At 32.6% G+C, this 21129-nt stretch overlaps 2 protein-coding genes across 7 annotated transcripts in view; one reads left to right on the forward strand and one right to left on the reverse strand.

Annotated features, from left to right (window-relative positions):
- Window positions 1-12557, forward strand: part of LOC125067612 (GRAM domain-containing protein 2B-like) — a 61217-nt gene extending 48660 nt beyond the window's left edge. For 4 of the 5 annotated variants that reach the window (XM_047676280.1, XM_047676284.1, XM_047676285.1 and 1 more), the window contains 7 exons: window positions 3456-3616; window positions 5661-5764; window positions 6862-7059; window positions 8140-8269; window positions 8752-8906; window positions 9288-9428; window positions 10064-12557. In XM_047676280.1, coding sequence (XP_047532236.1) covers window positions 3456-3616; window positions 5661-5764; window positions 6862-7059; window positions 8140-8269; window positions 8752-8906; window positions 9288-9428; window positions 10064-10168 — 994 coding nt within the window. In that variant the 3' untranslated portion in view covers window positions 10169-12557. The remainder of the gene's footprint in view (window positions 1-3455; window positions 3617-5660; window positions 5765-6861; window positions 7060-8139; window positions 8270-8751; window positions 8907-9287; window positions 9429-10063) is intronic. The other variant, XM_047676282.1, reaches the window with a different exon arrangement.
- A 677-nt stretch (window positions 12558-13234) lies between these two features.
- The window catches only part of LOC125067627 (elongation factor-like GTPase 1), a 102666-nt gene continuing 94771 nt past the window's right edge, over window positions 13235-21129 (reverse strand). For both annotated transcript variants that reach the window (XM_047676320.1, XM_047676319.1), the window contains exons 10-11: window positions 14970-15154; window positions 13235-13628 (exon numbers count right to left, since the gene is read on the reverse strand). In XM_047676320.1, the coding sequence (XP_047532276.1) occupies window positions 13440-13628; window positions 14970-15154 (374 nt within the window). In that variant the 3' untranslated portion in view covers window positions 13235-13439. The remainder of the gene's footprint in view (window positions 13629-14969; window positions 15155-21129) is intronic.

The following is a 21129-nucleotide window of genomic DNA, read 5'->3' on the forward strand; positions in this document are numbered from 1 at the left end:
CAATCGTACGATTTTCATCCCACTCTCTATATTGTTTTTGATGTCAATTAAAGTCAAGTCCGCGGTATCTCTGCTATCGCATGGTCCGGCCTCAAGCCGCTGAGGCGTTATAAGTTCGATGAACTCGTTTCCGGAAAGGTCGTCGTCGTCTCGTCGAGTTTTTATATTTTCATAGAATTTTAATTTTACCATTTGCTAAATCGTTAATAGCGTTTAATTTCGCTACGCCTCGTTTAGACCTTCGCTATCTTATCGTTTGTGACGATAAATTACAGCGTATTCGATACACAATCAATACGTGTTGTACATAAGCATTCTATCAACAGTTGTTCTCTCGAGCGCGGCCGGAACGCTACTTCTGTCCGAAGTTAGTGTTTTCATACGTAATATTATCGACACTAGTTCAGTTTAATTTAAAAGAATAGAATTACCGGTTTGTTCGTCATTGCGATGTGATGGAATAATTACGAATAAATTGGAATCAGCGGCCTCGTGGACGTGTTTTCTGTTTTATGTTCGTCAACTGTAAAATAGTATATAATTTCGATATGTTTGCCTCGCTAACCGTATCATTTTATATTTAAACAAGTGATGTAAGGATTTTGTCGTAATTCATTCTTGTAATGTTTCGGAATTTTCAACGTTTTACTTTATTAATGTTATCGTTGAAGATAGATGGGGGTCAACTACATTATTCGCATACGTCAGTCGAAGATTAGGTATCATTTGGTCTACATTCATTGATCAAACGCTTAACCTGAAACAATTATGAATGACAACTTGTATCATTGAAAATATATCTATTCGAACGATGAGAGAGTGTCGTACATTATCTTCACGTGTTTTGGCAATCAGAATCACAAGATTCAAGAAGAAATATGTGTAAAGTGAGAGAGTAGTGTGTGATGTGCACGTTGTTACCGATGATGTGAAATATCAATCAGAACAATGGTAGATAATGCATCTTTCGAGTATTCGGACGAGTCGAGTGGCGAAGGCAGCCTATCGAATCGAAATTTAGGGTAAGGCACTTATTATGAAATCTAACCAATTAGATAAATATAATATAATTATATAACAAGGAAACACAGCTATTTGGTATATTATAGAATTAATGAAACTGATAAATAACCGGTTTTGGTAATATTTTGTAACAAATGTACAAAATTATCAATTCCTAATTAGATCTTGGGCTTAAAGTATTAACCGTAAATGTCCTACTGCTAGGTTAAGCCTTACTCTCCTCTTGAGGAGAAGAGTTTTACACCTTATTCCGCCACGTTTATCCAAAACGAGTTGACATGTTACAGTATATTATTTGACATAAGCTGATTTCTAAACCATATTTTTTTTTGTATGTACAAAAGGAATTATAAACACTAATTGAGTATTTGTTTAAGATTCACGTGTGCCCCTGTTCCACCTGGGCTCGAAACCTTGAGCTTATTCATAATGTGTTAAAATTTAATAAAAATCAGTTTATAAAGTGAATCAACCAGAATAATACTTTAAATTGTAATTTATGTAAAGAAAAATAGGTGAGAATTTACAACAACAGTCGAATTCGTATAAGACTAGCGAGTTTATTGCAGTATCTGTATGGATATTGAAGTTTGTTTATAATAAATTTTGGTTTATACGTAAATAAAATACGAGGTTATCATTCGAGATGTATGAATTTTTACGTGATCTCATTACTTTGAAAATAGAACGGAGAAATATTTTTTTCCGGATGTATCGGAAAACATTTGATTCTGTTATGTAAAAAGTTCTATTTCCAGTTAATGTAAAGTGGCATAACAGTGCTTCTATCTATGTCGTATTAAAATGCAATAACTTGCGTACGTCTCACCGTCATACATGTTTTATTTATTTGGATCGACGGTGCCCTTGCCTTTTTCTCAACAATAAGACTTATATTTGCTCGGCTTTCTCCTGTTTTCGTTACGGGATATCAATTCTGAATGCATATAACCGGGAGTAAACACGGTTTTTGGTCAGTTGCTCGCATCGAGGTCTCGACTAGTCTTGTGCCATTTACGAGAAATGGGTGTTTTTCTTCTGAAAAAGTATGTATTTTAATCTATGTTGTTGCAATAGGCTAGTTGTTTTTCTACTGCAGAGTATATTTGGTATATTGTCTGTGTTCTGTTTGGCATTGTGAGTAGGGTTCTAAGTAGGGAAAGTATCTTAGCTCCCGTGATTGGCACCACGATGTGCGTGAAATTTTTACTATGTCTCTGATACTGGCCAAGGTGACTATTATAAGCAATTTCCTACAAAATATGTCATAAGTATATTTACCGCGACCTGCGGCTGAATCTAGAAGCAGCGATGTAATAAAAAAATATCGTGAATTGAATCCATCACAATGTTGAGACTATATCGAAATATAGTAGATATATAAAAAAATATATATCACCTAAAATGAAAATCTAAAAGACGAAATACAAATGTTTTACTCTTCCGCATTTTATAAAAAATAAATATTTTTAAAACTTGATGTCTAATTTAAATTTTAGTTAATCAGAACTCGAATAGATATCGAAAGATAATATCTCAGCGATAGATTTTCTATACCGAATTTTATAAAAATAGACAATTTTGACAATAACATTTGGAAGATTGTTATGTTTGATCAGTAATATTTAGTTCCTATTACAGTGGAAAGATTCATTAATATTAAATTAATATCGTTATAGAGAGACGGACAAGTTATAACAATGATAAGAATTATACAGGTCAATTGTACAACTGTGTGATACAACTATAATCTTTCAGAGTTTTCGAATCAAATTATTAAGATATCACTTTTTAGATAGTGTATCTTTTTTATCGTTGATTGCAAACTTGGTGTGATTTTTTTTTTGTAATGGGTAGTTTGATTGGCTGAAATGGGTCACTTGATGGTAAGTGGTCACCAGCGTCCATATTCTTTAGCTTTGAAAGAAATATTACATTCTTTACATTTCACAAATGCGACATCAACCTTGGGAGCTATGATATTATGTTCCATGTGCCTACAGTTACAATGGCTCAACCGGAACACAACAATACTAGATATTGCTGTTTGGCGGTAATATATCTGATGAGAGGGTGAATCCTGCGCAGACAGGTATCTTTCAGATATTTAAAAATTATGTAAGCTCCAAGCCTTTTCCCTAAAAATTGGAGGATGAGGAGGTGTCAGTCCGGCAGTCAGACGTTTACAGGCAGTTATTTTTGTTAAAAAGTCATGAGATCTTGAGGAGAATATCGGACTATCTGCTAGAACTGTGCCTAAACTAACACAGTGCTGGTTAAATTTAATAGGAATTTAATTTTTGAGGAATTTACATCAGACACCTAAATTGAATATTAATTTTACATTTTTCGGGAGATTAAATGCTACAATTTATTAAATTAATTTGTATCACTAGTCGCAATTTATAATATTTTATTTCTTTGTCTTCCAGACATGCAGTGAAGCCGTTGTCGGGCTCGGCGCCATCGGTGCGCGTTTCGGCGTTGGCGTCGGGTGATGAGGCCAAGGATGGCAAGCAGCCGAGTAAGTCCCGACAGAAGAAGTTCCAGAGGCACTTCCCGCAGGTCGGGCCTGAAGAACGTGTGCTCAATTGTAAGCAATTTCCAGATTAATATATGTTTATTTTATTACCAGTTTATCCTAATGTAATGAGTTTCATTATTCAAGTATTACGTTATACTAATATTTCCTTAGCAACATTTTCAGAACTAATTTCAACAACATCTTTTAAATAAATTAAGCTTCAAATTTATTCGTCTAATAACGTCTAAAAATTGTCTGATAGCCAATTTAATTTTCATCTTTCATGCTTTATAAATGTGATTTATATATTATAAATGTTTCCTTGATTTATTTTCGCGATGCATCGATAAGAGCATGGCTACGTTACGCCGTATCGTAAGACTAAGACGGCGTCCTGCTCTCGCGTATTATTAGCGAATCTAAGACTACAGTTTTATATGAAATTATTAGTATATTTAGCTTATATTATCTTAGCTTTTCTTTGTCTTAAGATATAACACTTGAATTTATTTGAAGCCAAAATTAAAAATATATTTAACTAAAAAATATAAACTATAAATATACGAAAGTAGATTGGTCAAAAGTTTGACGTAGTTGAATCGTAATTATTTACCAAAAAATTCGAACGTTCATTGACTTTCATATTTCGAAAGATCAGGAGATTTGAATGTCAATATGCCATTGGTCCAATATTTTAATTATGATACCGTTTCGAGGTCTGATGTTCGTAGTGATCTTGTAGTGAATCGAATTATTCATTAACATAAAAATATTTTGCTTACGTCACACAAAAAAATATAAATACAACTTTGTAATATACGAGTTTAAATATTTGATGGAATCGGTAAGGGTACGGGCAAATGGGCCTGGTGGTAAGTGGTCACCCCTGCCCATAGACATTGGACAATGAAATTTTAATTATTTCTTACATAACCAATGCGCCACCAACCTTGGGAACTGAGATGTTATGTCCTATGTGCCTGTATTTACACTGGCTTGCTCACACTTCAAAACGAAACACAACAATGTATGATGAGTAGATGGTACCCATACAAGCTAGCACAAAACCCTACCACTAAGTGAAATGGATATAATATCTACTAACTGGTCTATAGAATTATATAATTTAAGATAATTATATTAAAACTATATAAAATAGTGAATTTTTGATTATGTAAATAAATATACTGGTTTCCGTTCATATCCATAATTCTTTGGAAATCTAAATGTTATGCTGTTAATTAAAATGGCTCATAAAGGATCGGTATATTCGTCGATTTAAATCAAAATAAATTATACTACAGGCTCTTGGGAGTTTTTAATCAGTCATTCTATTTGTACTAGATGTAAAATTATCGTCTCTGAAAAATAGCTAGACTCAGTAGTTACGCTTTTCAACAAATTAAAGTACAAAGTTATTGTAATAAATTACAATTATAACCAATAATATAAATGCGAAAGTGAGTTGGTTTGTTACGCTTTAAAGACGCATTACGCGTTTCCTCCACATAAACTGGAGTGGGGTATGTATGATGCCCAGGACGCCTAGTGCGACCTAGTACACCGTAATAACCACTAAAAACCAGCGGTACCCCCTCCGTCTCTTTACTTCACGTCTTACCTACTTAACCATCATGAACATTTCCTTTTATGGAATTTCCAATGTAAGTAGGAAAAAAGATAATCAAACTTCTGTTTTACGTATTGTATGCGATTTGCTAATAACTCAGATCTATTGTGCACTATTAAGAGTTTATGATTAATGTATATTTAATTATAATACTATACTATAACACTTAACTACTTATTTCCACTTTAATTATACTTCCAAAATCCCGATAACAGTTTCGACGACGTTGAAAACGTCTTTTCTCGCAAATCCGTAGTGAATATCATAGATTAATCAAGCTCTCGACCAATGCTATGCGCCAATAAGCTGTCAAATGTTGTTTATTTGGCTTTTCTCCTCTTATGGTTGGAATAGAGTATACATTGTCAGGGATACAGAAAAGGAGTACTTAAAACATGATCAAGTAACTAGTTAATTTATATACTCTACTCAAATCTTCGAACATAATGATGTTTTTTTTTAAATAGTAATCATATCTTTCAGATTATTCATGCGCCCTGGTCGGTGATCTGTTGCTTCAAGGACATCTGTATATTACGAAGAACTATTTCGCTTTCTATTCAAACGTCTTTGGCTATGTGACCAAGGTAAGCTAGTCGATATAAATCAATTATTTCGATATTAAACATTTATATTTCTAACGATGTGATTATTTCTCTTTTTTTTAGTTATATGTATGAATTGGTACTAATTCGGTTATTTAGCTTACTAAGCTTATATTTTACATTCACGATACAAAATGTAGTCACTAGTTATCTTCATGTGATAATTTATATGTTAAAACTCTCCAAAAGTGACATCTCAATTTTAGATATTTGAAAATCGTAACCCTATCTATATTGCAGATAACAAAACGTTAGCGCGATTTAGAACATTGCATTTAAACACAAAAATTTAGTGCAAAAAATGATTTTTACTGTTTAGAAAAGTCGTAACGTTTTATATACATTGCGAAAAAAAAAACATTAGCGCGATTTAGAACCTTGCATTTAAACACAAAAATTTAGTGTAAAAATATGCGTTAAACAGTATACGAAGCTTCTATCGATTTATACAAATCAAGGTGAACGAGTTGCTTCATAATTTGAAGTTGTTGAGAGTGATTAATTGAGATAAATAATTAATAGGATTTTAGTAACAGCAAATGTTCTATTTCAGTGAATACATAATTCGAAATGAGTTAGTGGGTCACACAACACATGCTTGCTGCAAATTACGACCATTACTCAATAAGTGTTCTAAGAAAATTTGTGTATTCATAGTTTATTAATACTTTTCTTTTAAAATTAGCCAAGTATATATGTTTTAATAACTAACTATGAAATATATGTATTATGTTAAGTTATATGTTAAGTTCGAGCTATGTCGTGATCATGGATTTGTTGTAACTATTTCCAATGGGACTTGATGTCCTTAACCTTAAGACTGATATAGATATTACACAACTGATTTACTCTCAACGGAATCTTAACCTTGAAGTTAGTAAAAGAATTATATAAATATTTCTTGGCTGCGAACAGTTTACGGTGTAGTTTTTGATTTTGGTATGTACTTTGAATCCATTACTAGAGCAAATAAGAAATAGTTTTCATGAGAATGTTTTTGTATTATTATTTTAGATAACTTTATGAATATGAGTTTATTTTTACAATGTAAAAATTGTATTTTTTTTTTATAATTCCAGTTACTAATTCCGACGACGTCCGTCCTTCGTATAACTAAGGAGAAGGTGGCCCGTATAATACCAAATGCGGTAGGAGTATGCACGCGCGACGAGCGTCACGTCTTCGGCTCGTTGCTGTCGCGCGACTCAACCTACAAACTTATGATGCTCGTATGGAAGGCAAACAGAGTTGATGAATTAACCGTGCCTAAACCCGAAGTAAGTAATTTATGATACAATAATTTTATCACCCTTATATAAACTGTAAAATATTGGTCTAAGCGTCATACCCTGTGGAACTCCTATAAGATTGCATTTTATAGAAACCTTAAAACCTTGTTTATCGAATATCGGTAAACAAGGTTTTAAGCTTTGTAGTTATATTTAAAGTATGATTTTATATTTATCAATGTTATAAGTTTTAGCAAGGGAAATTGCTTCTGCGACTTACCTCGTAAAATATTTCACAGGCATTTTTTACACGCAATCATAAAGATACAATAACATGTCGGAGACCTTGCGGTGACGCCGTTTTTTATATAATTATAAAGTCTTATATCATGTTTAAAATAAAACATTCACATTAGTTCTAGTATATTCGCAAGGTTAAATTTTTTAAATTCATTTTGAGCTTTGACAACTAATAATTTAATAACGACTTCATGCTATTTAAAATCGTTTTAAAATTCTCGGTCAAGATATATTCTTGTTAATTTATATTTAAGTGAGAATATTATTGAGTTTAAGTGAATTTTCAATGTCTTATGCAAATGAAAATGGTCCACAGATTGGTTGATTATTCTTTCGTAACATACAATTCGTCAACTCAACATCTATTTTTTACTGTACTATATATATTATAACAATGAGGATTGGCAATGCATTTTCTGGTGAGTTGGTTTCCGCTACATGAGGTTGAGACATTTTTGTCCGAGATTGAGGGATATGCTTTAAAAAAACACGCTATTATAAGAAAATATTCCATCTCTTGCAAAAATGAGTTAAATGCATAATAAGTGTCCCGAAGAAACCATTTACTTGGTGTCTACTAATAACCTTACTTTCGTAGTACATATAGTTTCCGTAAGATAGCGTGAGTATCATTTTGGTTTTGGCGCGAATCACGGCGACGCTTGGACAATGTCAAAGTTTTGAATGCTTCTCCTGAAAAGTTGCATTTTAGCAAAAGTTACGGTCTCGCACCGGGGGTGTGATTATGTCAAAAGGTGTGATTTACAACCAATTTCAAGAATATTTTAGTTGTTGTTGATACATAATATATCGTTATTTATTCCAAAGGAACTCCGAACATCGGAAGTCGAAGCATCAGAATACTCCCCGGAAGACGACAGTAGTTCAGGAGGAGCAGACCACATAGATGCTCCCTCAGTACCTCTTAGACCTGAACCTGAAGCTATCATCGCTGCTGGTATGGCAACAGTAACAACTGAATATTTTATTGTAAAATCATTTTCTTGCATTTTGCATTCATTGTTTGTTAGTGTTGGAACGACAGGCAAAATAAAAGGCAAAGCCAGTGACTAACGTATTCACGTTAATAATAATCTTAAGCGAAGATTGAGGAACCAAAGCGAGAACTGATCAGTTTTCATAAGCTTAATTTCAGTTAAGTCAGTTAATATAGTGAAAAGTCTCCTTAGATCGGATGGATTTCTGCCGCTTGAGTATTTACTAAGACGTTCGACGTTTATCAATTTCTTGAGCTCCTAAAAGACGTCTAGTAATGAAATTTCCAAAAAAATACCTCTTATAAACATCAGTGCTTGTACATTAACTGAGAACCATTTATTGAAACTTAGTTTATTTCAAAGTTATTCGTACAAAGTATATAGCGAGTGACGTTTTAAGATGGTTTACATAAGTCTGTAATTGTTTTACTTTGAAATGCAGCGGGCGCGGCCGTGATCCAGCCGGCGCTGCTGACGGGCGCCGCGCCGCCGCGCCGCGCGCCGCGCTGGCACGCGCTGCTGCTCGCGCTCGCGCTGCTGCTCTGCTGCTCCGCGCTCTACTTCGCCTACCGCCTCTACGCCGCGAACGAACCGCGCGTGAGTTGCCTTAACCACACTACGCCCCCCCCCCCCCGTACGTACTGGGAACACACACATTAGAAACAGTAATACACATGCAAACGAGAGGAAGTTAAATAAAGCTAAGAAAATAATTCCTTAACGACAATCTTGGAGATTTTAAAACATACTTACGTAATAAATGACATTAGACATGATACCCATGATATAACATTCGGAGTTCATTTTTGTCAGCGCATTTATGGAGTTTGCTTGGGTTTGTACATGATCGCTTATTATAGTGACCCACTTGCTCTGTCTAATAGTCTATTTAGTACACATCCAGTCAGGTATTTGCGTTTAGGGGTTGAACTCGTCAAACTACGTGTGCGTTCCGCTCCGTTCACATGTCGAGTGTAGCACGGGGCTCGTGTGTTGCAGGAGGACGTGTCGGGAGACGAGCTGTACTCGGAGCTGGTGCGGTGGCGCGCGCGGCTGCACGGGCGCGCCGCCGCCGAGCTGCACGCCTTCCTCACCACCAACCTGCTGCTGCTCGCCAAGGTATGTCGTTTGCTTCTCTGTTGCTGCTATTCGGAGATTCGTATCTAACTTATGCCCTGAGCGTATACCCGTGTTACGTTTGGATTATATGTATTCCCCTTACCATTTTTTTTGATTTTGAGGATTATAGAGTGGGCTGTCAGATGCATCATAAACATCAACAAATCATGTTATATTATAATGTTAGGATGGATCGATTAAAAGAAGAATGTAGAGTTAACAAAAGGGTTGGATGTACATGAACTTTGAAAGCTGATGTAATAGATTAAAAAGACGGCAAGACATACATAAAGAGAGAGAGAGAGAGAGAGAGAGAGAGAGAGAAAGATCAATCACAGGATTTACAGTTTTACGTCCTTGCGCGGAGCACGGGATTCCGTGTGACTATTGGGCGTTTGTTCACAATACCACTATTGTATTACTAGTTCTTCTTATCCGGAACGAAATTTTTAAATTCAACTTCAGTCTTGCATGCTACTCACTAATACTACCGATAAAGAAATTAAAATAGTTAATCGTGGTTTATTAAAAGTAAGAGCTGTACTAATTTGACAAAGTCCGAATTGTGTGGTGATACTTCTTTATAACAAACTAAACATGTATACGGCTAACCTGATTTGTATTTCCTTATGCAGGTGCGTCAGTCACTGGAGGCGCTATCGGGCGTGATACTCACAGACATGTCGCAAGCGGCCGCCGACATCAACCTCGACGTGCCCAACGAGACGGTGTTCAGTTAGCGCACTGGAACCCCGAGTGATGTGGTGATAGTGGTCTAAGGGAAGAGAGGGGGGGGGGGGTGAAATGCAATCAAGGACCAGTGATATGTTAAACTAGTGCATTTTAAATTCTTCGTGGATTTTCAGTGGTTCTGTTTAAACGGTATTCTTTTAACCCAAATTAGTACCTGCTTTTAAACAGTATGTAATCGCAAAAGCTTTTTAGTTCTACCGTTATGTAGTCCTCTTTTTGAATACTGTGATTATTTGTTGATTTAGAATTTTATATTCTATTATGTTAAGTGTAAAGTTAATTTTATGTATATCCAAAGAATTCTTGTTTAAAATTGTGATTTTGTATATAAGAGCAACGGCGAAACCAATTAAAAGCCTATAAGGCGATGCTAGGTCATATAGAATGTGTCAAACACGATAGGTTAAGGGTGATTGGCCAATAGAATCGACGTTAGGGTAAATACAATCATATTGGCCCAGTAGTCAATATTATACGTGGCGATTAATTACCTACTTTCTTTTATCTTGGGAATTGGGTTTAAAATGTTGCTTGACTATTAAATACTATTTATATGAATACATTTTTTTGCCTTTATATGATTACCAAAAAAACGATTCTAATGTTAATTTAATAGTAAACATGGAATTTATATATATATGTTTATATATTTTAATATAATTTATTATTATTTTAATTTAAAAAGTTTTATGAAATCGAAAAACAAAGCAACATTTTAACGTGAAACCAGAGAGCATTTATAATTGAAATTACTTTACCAAAAGGTGGCGGTGCTAGGTACTAAAAACATTCCTGAACAAATATAGTCAGAGCTATTCGACTAAAATATATCTAAATTTATTTGAAATAAAGTCGAACTATAAAATTTTAACAAACGAGAATATGAAATATTTAGATATTTGAAAATTATATGGAACAGGACAATAATGAAGAGGCTCTGATTCTAATGAACGCATAAAATGATTTTGAACTAAATGGTTTGCCAAAAAAAAACAAATACTTCTTGCCAATACGTAATAACGAATAGCTGTCTCTGTTATTGCGGATACATTGTATGTAGCGCTGGTATTAGTACATTTATTTTTAAGTATTTAATTAAGGTGGAAGCGGGCATTTTAGTATTCACTTAGTCTTTTCTTGCTCGTTTTTTGATTGCATCCTATAATTAATATTTGACAAATTTAGCGAATAGATAAACATTATTTTCATTGTATTCGAATTAAACTGAGTTTATAGTGGTAATTAAGTTTTATTTTCGAAGTTAATTAATATATTAATCAATGCAATCGAAAGTCGTGGCCCGGTGCAGATTCATAGTATATAATTTATTCTAGTCTTTAGTAACGCTCAACTTATACGTTTTTGGTACTATGATAGATGTACTTATATTCATTGTAGAAACCGCTTCAGATAATGAATATGTACGGACAACTGATTTGTTGTTATTGTGAAAAGTTGCATGAGTGAATTTATGATAATCGTCTCTTTGATTGGACGTTCATGGTTGTTTTGATCAAATCTAGAAGAATCTAAAGCATAAAAATAATCACCCTGTTTATTTAATAACAAAATTGTTTAACATTATTTAGGTGGGTAAATTTTTTTTTTATTGTAAATTATAAAATTGATAATCACTAAATATAGAACACATTTTAAATATATTCTATAACGTATTCTAATTCATACACTTGTGTTTTCATACATGTTACCAGCGGTGCCAAAGTATTTGTCACTACATCTTTGACGCATCTAACGTAACTATATAGCAAATCTGGTATATTAGGCTGTTTACAATGACATTATCTCTACACGACACATTGTTGTGAACGCAAACTGAAAACATCAATACATAATTATTTATAATCTGCTTCTTTCGCAATCATAATTGTTGCCTGAAATAAAAATAAATCCTTGTTAAAAATACTGCATGAACATTTATTTCTTAAAATGCTGTTGTGCGTATATGTGTCCAGAGATAAAAGTTAGCTTTTTCAATGTAAGTCAGAAATATTTTTGCCAAAGACAATGCTAGATTAGGGAAGGTATCACGTAGTTAGGTTAGCAGTTTGTACAATATGCAGTGTTAGATAGGATTATTTGGAATTCATATTTTCGGCTTAATGGAAATGTTATTTTCATCTATATTAATAATTATAATCATTTACTATGTTGTAAATTATTATAGTTATGATGTACGAATGATTACAAAGTATTGTAATTTTAATGCTTTGGATAAGGATTTTATCAATCCGTCTGTCTAATAATTTTATTATATGTTGAAATGTTTAATGTATGAATTAATGTTATGTCAAATTAAGAAACTCAGTGACGTAAATTAAAAAGTTTTATTTTTTGATCTTATATTTTTTTTATGGCTTTTGGATGGAAATAGTTTTGGCATTTATTTTATTTATTTTGTTTTTTTTTTTTTATACTATTATTTAATTTAATTTAATACTGTTATAGGCAGACGGTAGTTTAGTGCAATCTAATTCAATCGGTGATTAATGTTTTCTTCTAGATATTGTTAAGGTTTTTGTTATGCGGTCATTTTGTATATATGATTGGAATTTGTTTGTTAATTTATGTAAATAATAGATAAAGGACTTTATTGAATATATATAATTGTTTTATTATATCATCACCAACTTAAGTGGTTTTAGAATAAGAAATTATAAAGCGTACTGATAATGCTTATTATTTGTGTACCATTGTGATACATTTTCTGAAAAATTTCGTCTGTTTTAAAATATAAAAAAAATCGTTACAGCTAAACAAAACAATATTTATTTTATAAACAGGTGTGGACGACAAATGTGAATCTACGTCTTTAAGCTACTTAATCCGGAAAAAGTTTTGTCTGTGTAATATATAGGTATTAAGTTACAGAACTTCATACGCTGCAGCGCCATCTAGCGGCGTGGTGGAATAAAGCGGATAATAGAAAAACCTCCGTGAATAATAATCTATTTGAGGATAATAAAATAAATGAAAACCCAACATTATATAGATAATTTTTTTATTAAATTTTAATAACATTAACAATCATTTTAAAAATAAACTATGTATGAGGAAATACATAAAAATTACAAAAATGCGTTTTGAGGAAGATACATATTTAAAATTTAACAATACGTTAGTTTTAAGTTTCGTTTTAAATAGAACGGCAACACATTGCTATCTTGTATACAATTTGGCCAAACTTCGTATAATATTTTGTTCCAAATGAGACTTTATGTAGTTGCAATAAGAGGTGTATTATTTCTTCTTGGACAATGTTCTTTGCTTTTCCGCGTGCTGCACGAGTTGTTTGTCAGTTGCAAGCCCTTTCCTAGTCCTTACGGAGTCCATGTACGCCTTGGCTCTGTTCACGCCATCCCATTTCTCTCCCCAATGCAAGTACTCTTCTTCTGTCCTAGGTCTCCAGAATGGGTCAATGTCAATTACCTGTAACAAAACGAGATAATTGTTATAGTGGTTAATATTATTCATGGTATTCGTTTTTTTAATATTTAGTTGTTTAAAAACATATAAAAAGAAAATGATCACTAGTCAAATAACACGAGTAATCAATTACAATTTTCTTTGTATTTATTTAATAAGGGCTGACAGACTAATAATCATCTGATGACAAGGTCACAACTGCGAAAGCCATTGACAGAGTTAGACATATTAGATAATAATAATAATTTAATCTTTGAACTGCTGACTATGAATGCTGAGACGTTACGTTCGTTTTGAGTGTAATTGCACCGGCAAGTTCTGCCTTTAAGCCGGGACACAGCCATACCAATGATTATTGGACGGTAGAATGATCAATAATATGATCGATGAGGGATTACAAAGCCCTATTTACCCAACATAAAGTTATATAATTATGATATATATCGCATTTATCCTGTGTAACGCCTGAAGTAGAAAAATAGCATTAACACGTATCAAACCATTTTGTTTATAAATAAATTAAAGTAGTGAATGTTTAATGATTAAAGATTAAAGACGAATAGTTATTATTTGCAGCCCCAAATTGTCGTAGTAAGTCGTACTTGACCTATAAAATCATTCCTTTTAGTGTGTTAATACGATTTCAAGATAATCAAACTAACTTTGCAAATATACTTATATCACCATTACAGTGCGGTTTTTTGCAATAGACAGATTGATTCAAAAGGAAGGTTTATATTATGTATAACACATGCACAATATAGTAGTGAAGCACTGATAATTTTACAGGTTTCCAAAGTGATGTCGTAAATAAACACATTTATTGCGCTTACATTGCAAATGCTGTCACAACCCTATGAGATAGATCAAAATAATGTACTACAGTATTGTACACCTTAAAGGTTTTCAAAAAATTCCGCAATGTCTGTCTCTTAGGGATAAACCACAAAAAAAAATTTAAATCCTTTACTTTTTACGAGAAAAAATAGCTTATTTCCGAAGCTATTCTCATCAATACAGCATTAATTCTTAGCCAATAAAGTACCTTAAATACATTGTGCATTTAATATAGATGAATATGAACCTTTTCAGAATGTAATTTAAATGAATATTTTTTTTTTGAAGATATTACAGATTTAAAACGCAGGAACATTGCGGTTTGTATTGTCTAACGACTGAAAAACTGTGAACGTTGTAAGACATCCTGTAGTATATTTATAGTGGCAGCATTACATCCACGCGAAGCCGGGGCGAATCGCTAGTAAAGAATAAAATAAATTTTAAATTAATTCTAAGTTTACTGATTTCATCAAGATAATAATGATGATGAATTTATAACATTACCTCCCAATGGCTGAACATCAGTTGGGGCGCGGCCAGCCCTGACGTGTGCGTGCGCAGTTCAAGCGCGAATTTGAAGCTCTCGGCGACGGGCATGAGCGCTTGCACTCTGAACGAAGCGGAGCCGCTTTGCAGATCGCTGCCGATCACTCTGCCGCCTCGCCTGCCCAGTGCTGCATATAATTTACCTATAAGAAAACAATAACATATTTTATTAAAATGTTTAGGTACTCAATTTTTGTCGTAAAGGTTTGTATGATATATTGGCTGTCGTCGGTAAGGGGTAGAACGAATGTTTTCTTTCTTGTTTTACATATTAAAACGAGCGTTAACATACATTTTTCAAAACAGTGCTAAAAATGACAACAAATCTTTGTATCAATTGGTAAGAATTCAAAGTAGTAATAGTCTAATAAAAAAAAATCTTTATTAACAATGTGTTTCTGAAATGTCCAATATTGAGATATTGATGTTCGAGTTGTATAACCTCTATTGAGAGATTGAATTTCACATTAAAACTTTAAGTCAATTTTTTCATGGTCACAGTGGAACCAATAAGTAATTTTATCACAGACAACAAATCACATGAGCAACCACACATAGCCAATGATTGTAATACAACACGATACACGTGTAGGTATTGTTAGTATAATGTAGGTACTTATAAATTCAATGCTATTATAGTTTATTACTATATATAAGGAGCGGAAATAGAAAAAGAAGAACAATTTTAAAATTTTTATAATGTGTTTAATATACATATTATTTTTAAAACTAATATTTTACTATTTTGTTCATATGAGGCTTTTAAAAAGGATTTTCCGATAAGAGAACGAACATTTCTTGAAATAGTTTAACAATATGATAATGGGATTTTACGTTTTGTTTGTTTATGAAATTTCCATACTTATAAAGACTTTTGAATACTCTATTTATTCATGAAAACCTCATTAAAATTGGGCAATTTAAAAGATCTAAACGTACAGACGGCGAGGAGCGACTTTGTTTTCTACTATATAGAGAAGCTCTTAAAGCATTTTGGAATTACGAGATTAAATAAAAAAAAATGCTGTCAATGATTCTAATTGTATTTAGGGAAGAAAAATTAAAGTAACTACGTAAGTTTTACTACTTATTTCACATCGATATCTTAATTACAAATGATGATTTAAAAACTACTTTAGCATAATAAATTGGGAATTAAGCTGTGATAACATTTGATTTGTATCAAATGTTATCACTTTGAGACACTAAGCTTTGTAGCTTAGTGTCTCAAAGTGTTAAAGGGCATCCATTAATTGGCACTTTTTAGTGTGGGCAACACGAATCGCAACCAAATATTTTTTTACATAACAAATCTAACCGAGACCCTCGATTCGTTTGTCAAATAGTACCAGTTCCAGGTTCTGTTGCATCTCGCCGGACGAATCGGACCGGATGCACGCCCGTGACCGGAAGACCTCCATTCATCTCAAATAGGCTCGCGACGAATCTGTTTAAGACCCACGGTATTTTTCTACGCGACTGCCCACAAAATATTTTGTCAAGTTATGGCATCACGAAGCAAAGTTTTTATTGCATTTTTTTTTCATATCCTTTTTGTTGCATTATCACGAGATGCGTTATTCGATACCCGTGGCGTATAGTTTCAGTCAATAAACTTTTGACACGAATCGCCTGAACTGCGAAGGCTAATTTATATAAGACTGGCTCATAGCCGCCCGCTTGGCTGGGCATTAAATAAAAAAAGATGGAAGAATTAACGGAATTCTAAAAATGAATATGCCTATAACCTACGGATCAGAGTCGATTGCATAGTCTCATAGATACTTTCAGTAGTTTACACGTGCGCGATTGACGCACAAAGAAAAGTGATTTTCATTTTAGAATAACAAATTTCCAATAGTCAATTTTATCTAATTATGATATGTTGATTTATTTTTGTTGGTATATATTCATTATCATTAATATATACCCCAAAACATTTTAACACTTAAATTTTATTTTAATTTCATCGAAGCATTGTTAAAAATTATAGAAATACCAAAATATTATAATACATTGGGAAGTGTAACCTTATGATATTATGGTATCTGATTTATATTAGGGAGTCAACCCGTCTCCACACTTATACAGGTTAGTTGTTTTATTTTTTTAATCAACTATTACTGTCAAAATAATATTCAGGAATATATGTATATATGTGATATATTTATATATATTTTCTTATCTATGCATTGCAGTGACATTTTGTAAATAATATAAAATTTTAACAAACCTATAAGACTTTCTATTTTATTTCTTTTGAATAGGAAATATCGGGAAAGCGTACTTAAAAAATATCCTAATCGGTTCAATATTAGAAATATTCTAAGTAAAACAGGCAAATCATTTTCATACGATAGCAGAAATATTTAATTAATTAAAAAAAGGTTGTATATTATGTTATCAATGTCATTATGTTGCAATTTTGTGTAATATTAAACGACATACAACCAGGATATGAAGAAAGCGTGGTACTACAGTGAATTGTAGCGGATATAGGATTAAATTTCGCTGAATATTTTAATTAATTACTTTACTAAGAATAATTGTAAAACAATGGCAAATATCGCTTATTAAGTTCCAATGAGGTTTCACTAACGAAATAAAACTTTTTAGTTATTAAATGGACAATTTGTAATACAGCCAGAATTATACAACTTAATGTATATTATATAAACGACAGCGTTTTAAGATTTTTGAACGGGGAAATACCGACGGTTTGAATCTGGATCGTGACGAGAGGAACCGAAACCGAAAATCAATATTTTATGATACTAGAATAAATATATATATATAATATAATGTTATCAATATATATATATATATATATATATATATATATATATATATATATATATATATATATATATGATAACATTATATTATTAAACAGAGTTCTCGTCCACATCTGTCTATCTGAAAGATTAATTCACAAACTTATACTCCCCAAGATAACGACGGATATCTAGCACGATTAAGGTTTAATATGAAGGTATGATATTAAATATCCAGGATAGCTTCAACGATATTCTGCTGTTTCATACGAATTGAAAAGACAATGAATTCCGCATAGCGAAGATGGTAAGAGATGAAACATGGACCGTTGTGCCCTATATCACCTTGGCCGAGCAATGCAGTTATGTTCTGTTCCGGGAGACGCGTCTGTCACACGGCGGGACGTCGCATTACTGATATTATTTATATGGACATATTTTACAAGACCTCAAATCCAGAGCAGATTTCTGGGTCAAGGATTGTTCTCACGTCAAAGGATGAATCGAGCGTCAATGAATTCAGTACGTTTATCAAACATATTATACAATAACATGTATCCGAATTCCATATGAATGAATCGTAACGGCCTTCACTTCCAAGAATTACTTATTTAAATTAAGCCTTTGAAATCATTCATAAGTAGCGCGTAAAGATTGAAGTTTGATAAGTTACGTGTTGATAGGAAAAAACAATCCTTAAGAAAATATACAACAACAATAACAATTCCATTTTATTTTTCATAGACGGAGATTCTTGTAATAGTCGTTCGTGTATTGAAATATATAAAATGGCTCTTGTCATTTCTAGTATCATTAGTATCGTATATCTTTAAAATACATACATACATACATACATACATACATACATACATACATACATACATACATACATACATACATACATACATACATACATACATACATACATACATACATACATACATACATACATACATACATACATACATACATACATACATATCGTTAAAATATATACTATTTTTGTCCAAAATATGTTCTAAAAACTATGAAATTACAAAAAGTTCCATCGTTGACTATCATACATACATATTAAAGTTCATTTCAATGTTTGTTTGGGTGAAAAATAGTTAATTATACCTTAGCAACAAATATGTATGTATAAAGATTTTGATATAAAATTCAATCAACGATCGGACCCTTAAATTCGTTATATAAATATCAACAAAAGTGAGCATGACGGAGCAGAAACATGAGATCTCAATTATAATGTAATCAGTTGCGACAGTGTTTACGTGGGTGTCTTGTAATACTTGTTAATTTTATGCAAAAAAATATTTATAAATATTTTTCCGCAATTAACTAACATAAACGATGTAAATACTATTTTAAAAAAAAACATACCAGTAGGCCAACCTACAATGTACAATGTAGGATGAATTAAAAAAGAAAAGCAGTTTTTTTTTTTAAATATATATTTACCATATATTTGCTTTCCTTTTGCGGATGCGTTCATTCATAATACTAATCATTTCATAGTAAAGTAAGTGATATTATAATAAAAAGTACAGTAGTCTATTTCAACTATTAAAGGATTAAGCAATATAAAACCTTAGACATTTAATTGACGCGGTTTTGTTGTTCGAGGTATTGAACAATTTATGATTTTCGTTATGGATTCACTGAATGGTGTTTTTAGCTTTGGAAGTGAAATTAAAGTAGACATAAGTAGTGAGGCGGAATAGTGTTGTTGTATGGAATATGTAAATCAAAGATTTGTTCATTTTTACTCTTTCGATTGAAACAGGATATATTATGTACTATTGGATTTTTATTTTACTGGCAAAATACGTCGCTTTGCTTTCAAAACGTGCAAAATCATTTAACGATTATATTTAAGCCGTGATGGCCCAGTGGTTAGAACGCGTGCATCTTAACCGATGATTTCGGGTTCAAACCCAGGCAGGCACCACTGAATTTTCATGTGCTTAATTTGTGTTTATAATTTATCTCGTGCTCGGCGGTGAAGGAAAACATCGTGAGGAAACCTGCATGTGTCTAATTTCAACGAAATTCTGCCACATATGTATTCCGCCAACCCGCATTGGAACAGCGTGGTGGAATATGCTCCAAACCTTCTCCTCAAAGGGAGAGGTGGCCTTTAGCCCAGCAATAGGAAATTTACAGGCTGCTAATGTATGTATGTATGATCATATTTAAAAGTTTTTAATCACCTTCAACTAGTTAAGTGGGTCAGCTTTTTTAACTGAATTTCAATCGCTTAGACTTAAACTTTGCACTCACATTTGGTGCTGGTAACGATCAAGTCTTAGTATTATATAAATTATTGTATATTTTTTTTCAAAACAACTGGCATATTTTTTAAATGTTTTTTTAACAGTAGCTGTTATATATGTCAACAATACATACGTTTAATTTATAATAAGATTCAAACTCCGAAACATTCGAATTAATAGTTCTAAAAACATCTCTTTCCTCAATATATACGACCTTCAGTGTCGCTGGAATCGATTTACTGTGACGGGCATCAAAATAATGTTCGCGTACCGCAAACATCCGTCGGTATAGAAAAACATCTTATAATAAGCTTACAAGCTCCGGTTGTTCGTAACGGAACGGCAAATAAACGCAGCCAACAGGCGCACGCGGAAATATAACACAATTTAATGTAGTGCCTGACCATTGCTATTTTCTCTTAGACCTCTGGTTGGTCATAGTTTATTTAACATTTATGAAATTTTAATTATTCGATCTCAATTATTATCGTGATTACTTACTTGTCGATGCTAGACAAATCGTTATAATCAAAAATGTCTTAATTGACATGCGATAGGATAGTTTTACACTCAATGTAAAACAAATCGAATTAAAAATTCGCAATCGGAATTTATTTGCTTTTAGAACTTTCAAGTTTAGTAAAAAAAAAAACCGAGATTCTCTTGATATTTTGGGTAATTAAACGAAATATATATGATGTTATCACGTCTAAAGCTTATGTACAGTTGGTATTAAACCTACAACCACTAATTAACCACGAGGTAATTAAATACATAAAGCTGATAAACTGTACTTATGTACTGATAATAATTTAGCAAACCTCGAAAGCAAACCAACGTTATAGTGCTCTATTGTCTCAAGAACTAATAATTCTTGTTTAAAGCTAAAACAAATATAATTTTATCAAACGGTACAAGCAAAAAATTACGATTATGCTTATCAATTCAAGGTTATAAATAGAACTTGGCCGTTACTTATGGTCGAGTGAATAGCAAAAACGTAAACAGCGCGGCGACAATTCCAGAAATATTTTCAGCCGACTGCCCCGTGATGAGAAGTGTTATTAT

Source organism: Vanessa atalanta, chromosome 12 (genome assembly GCF_905147765.1).
Source record: "Vanessa atalanta chromosome 12, ilVanAtal1.2, whole genome shotgun sequence".
In the NCBI taxonomy this organism is placed as follows: domain Eukaryota; kingdom Metazoa; phylum Arthropoda; class Insecta; order Lepidoptera; family Nymphalidae; genus Vanessa; species Vanessa atalanta.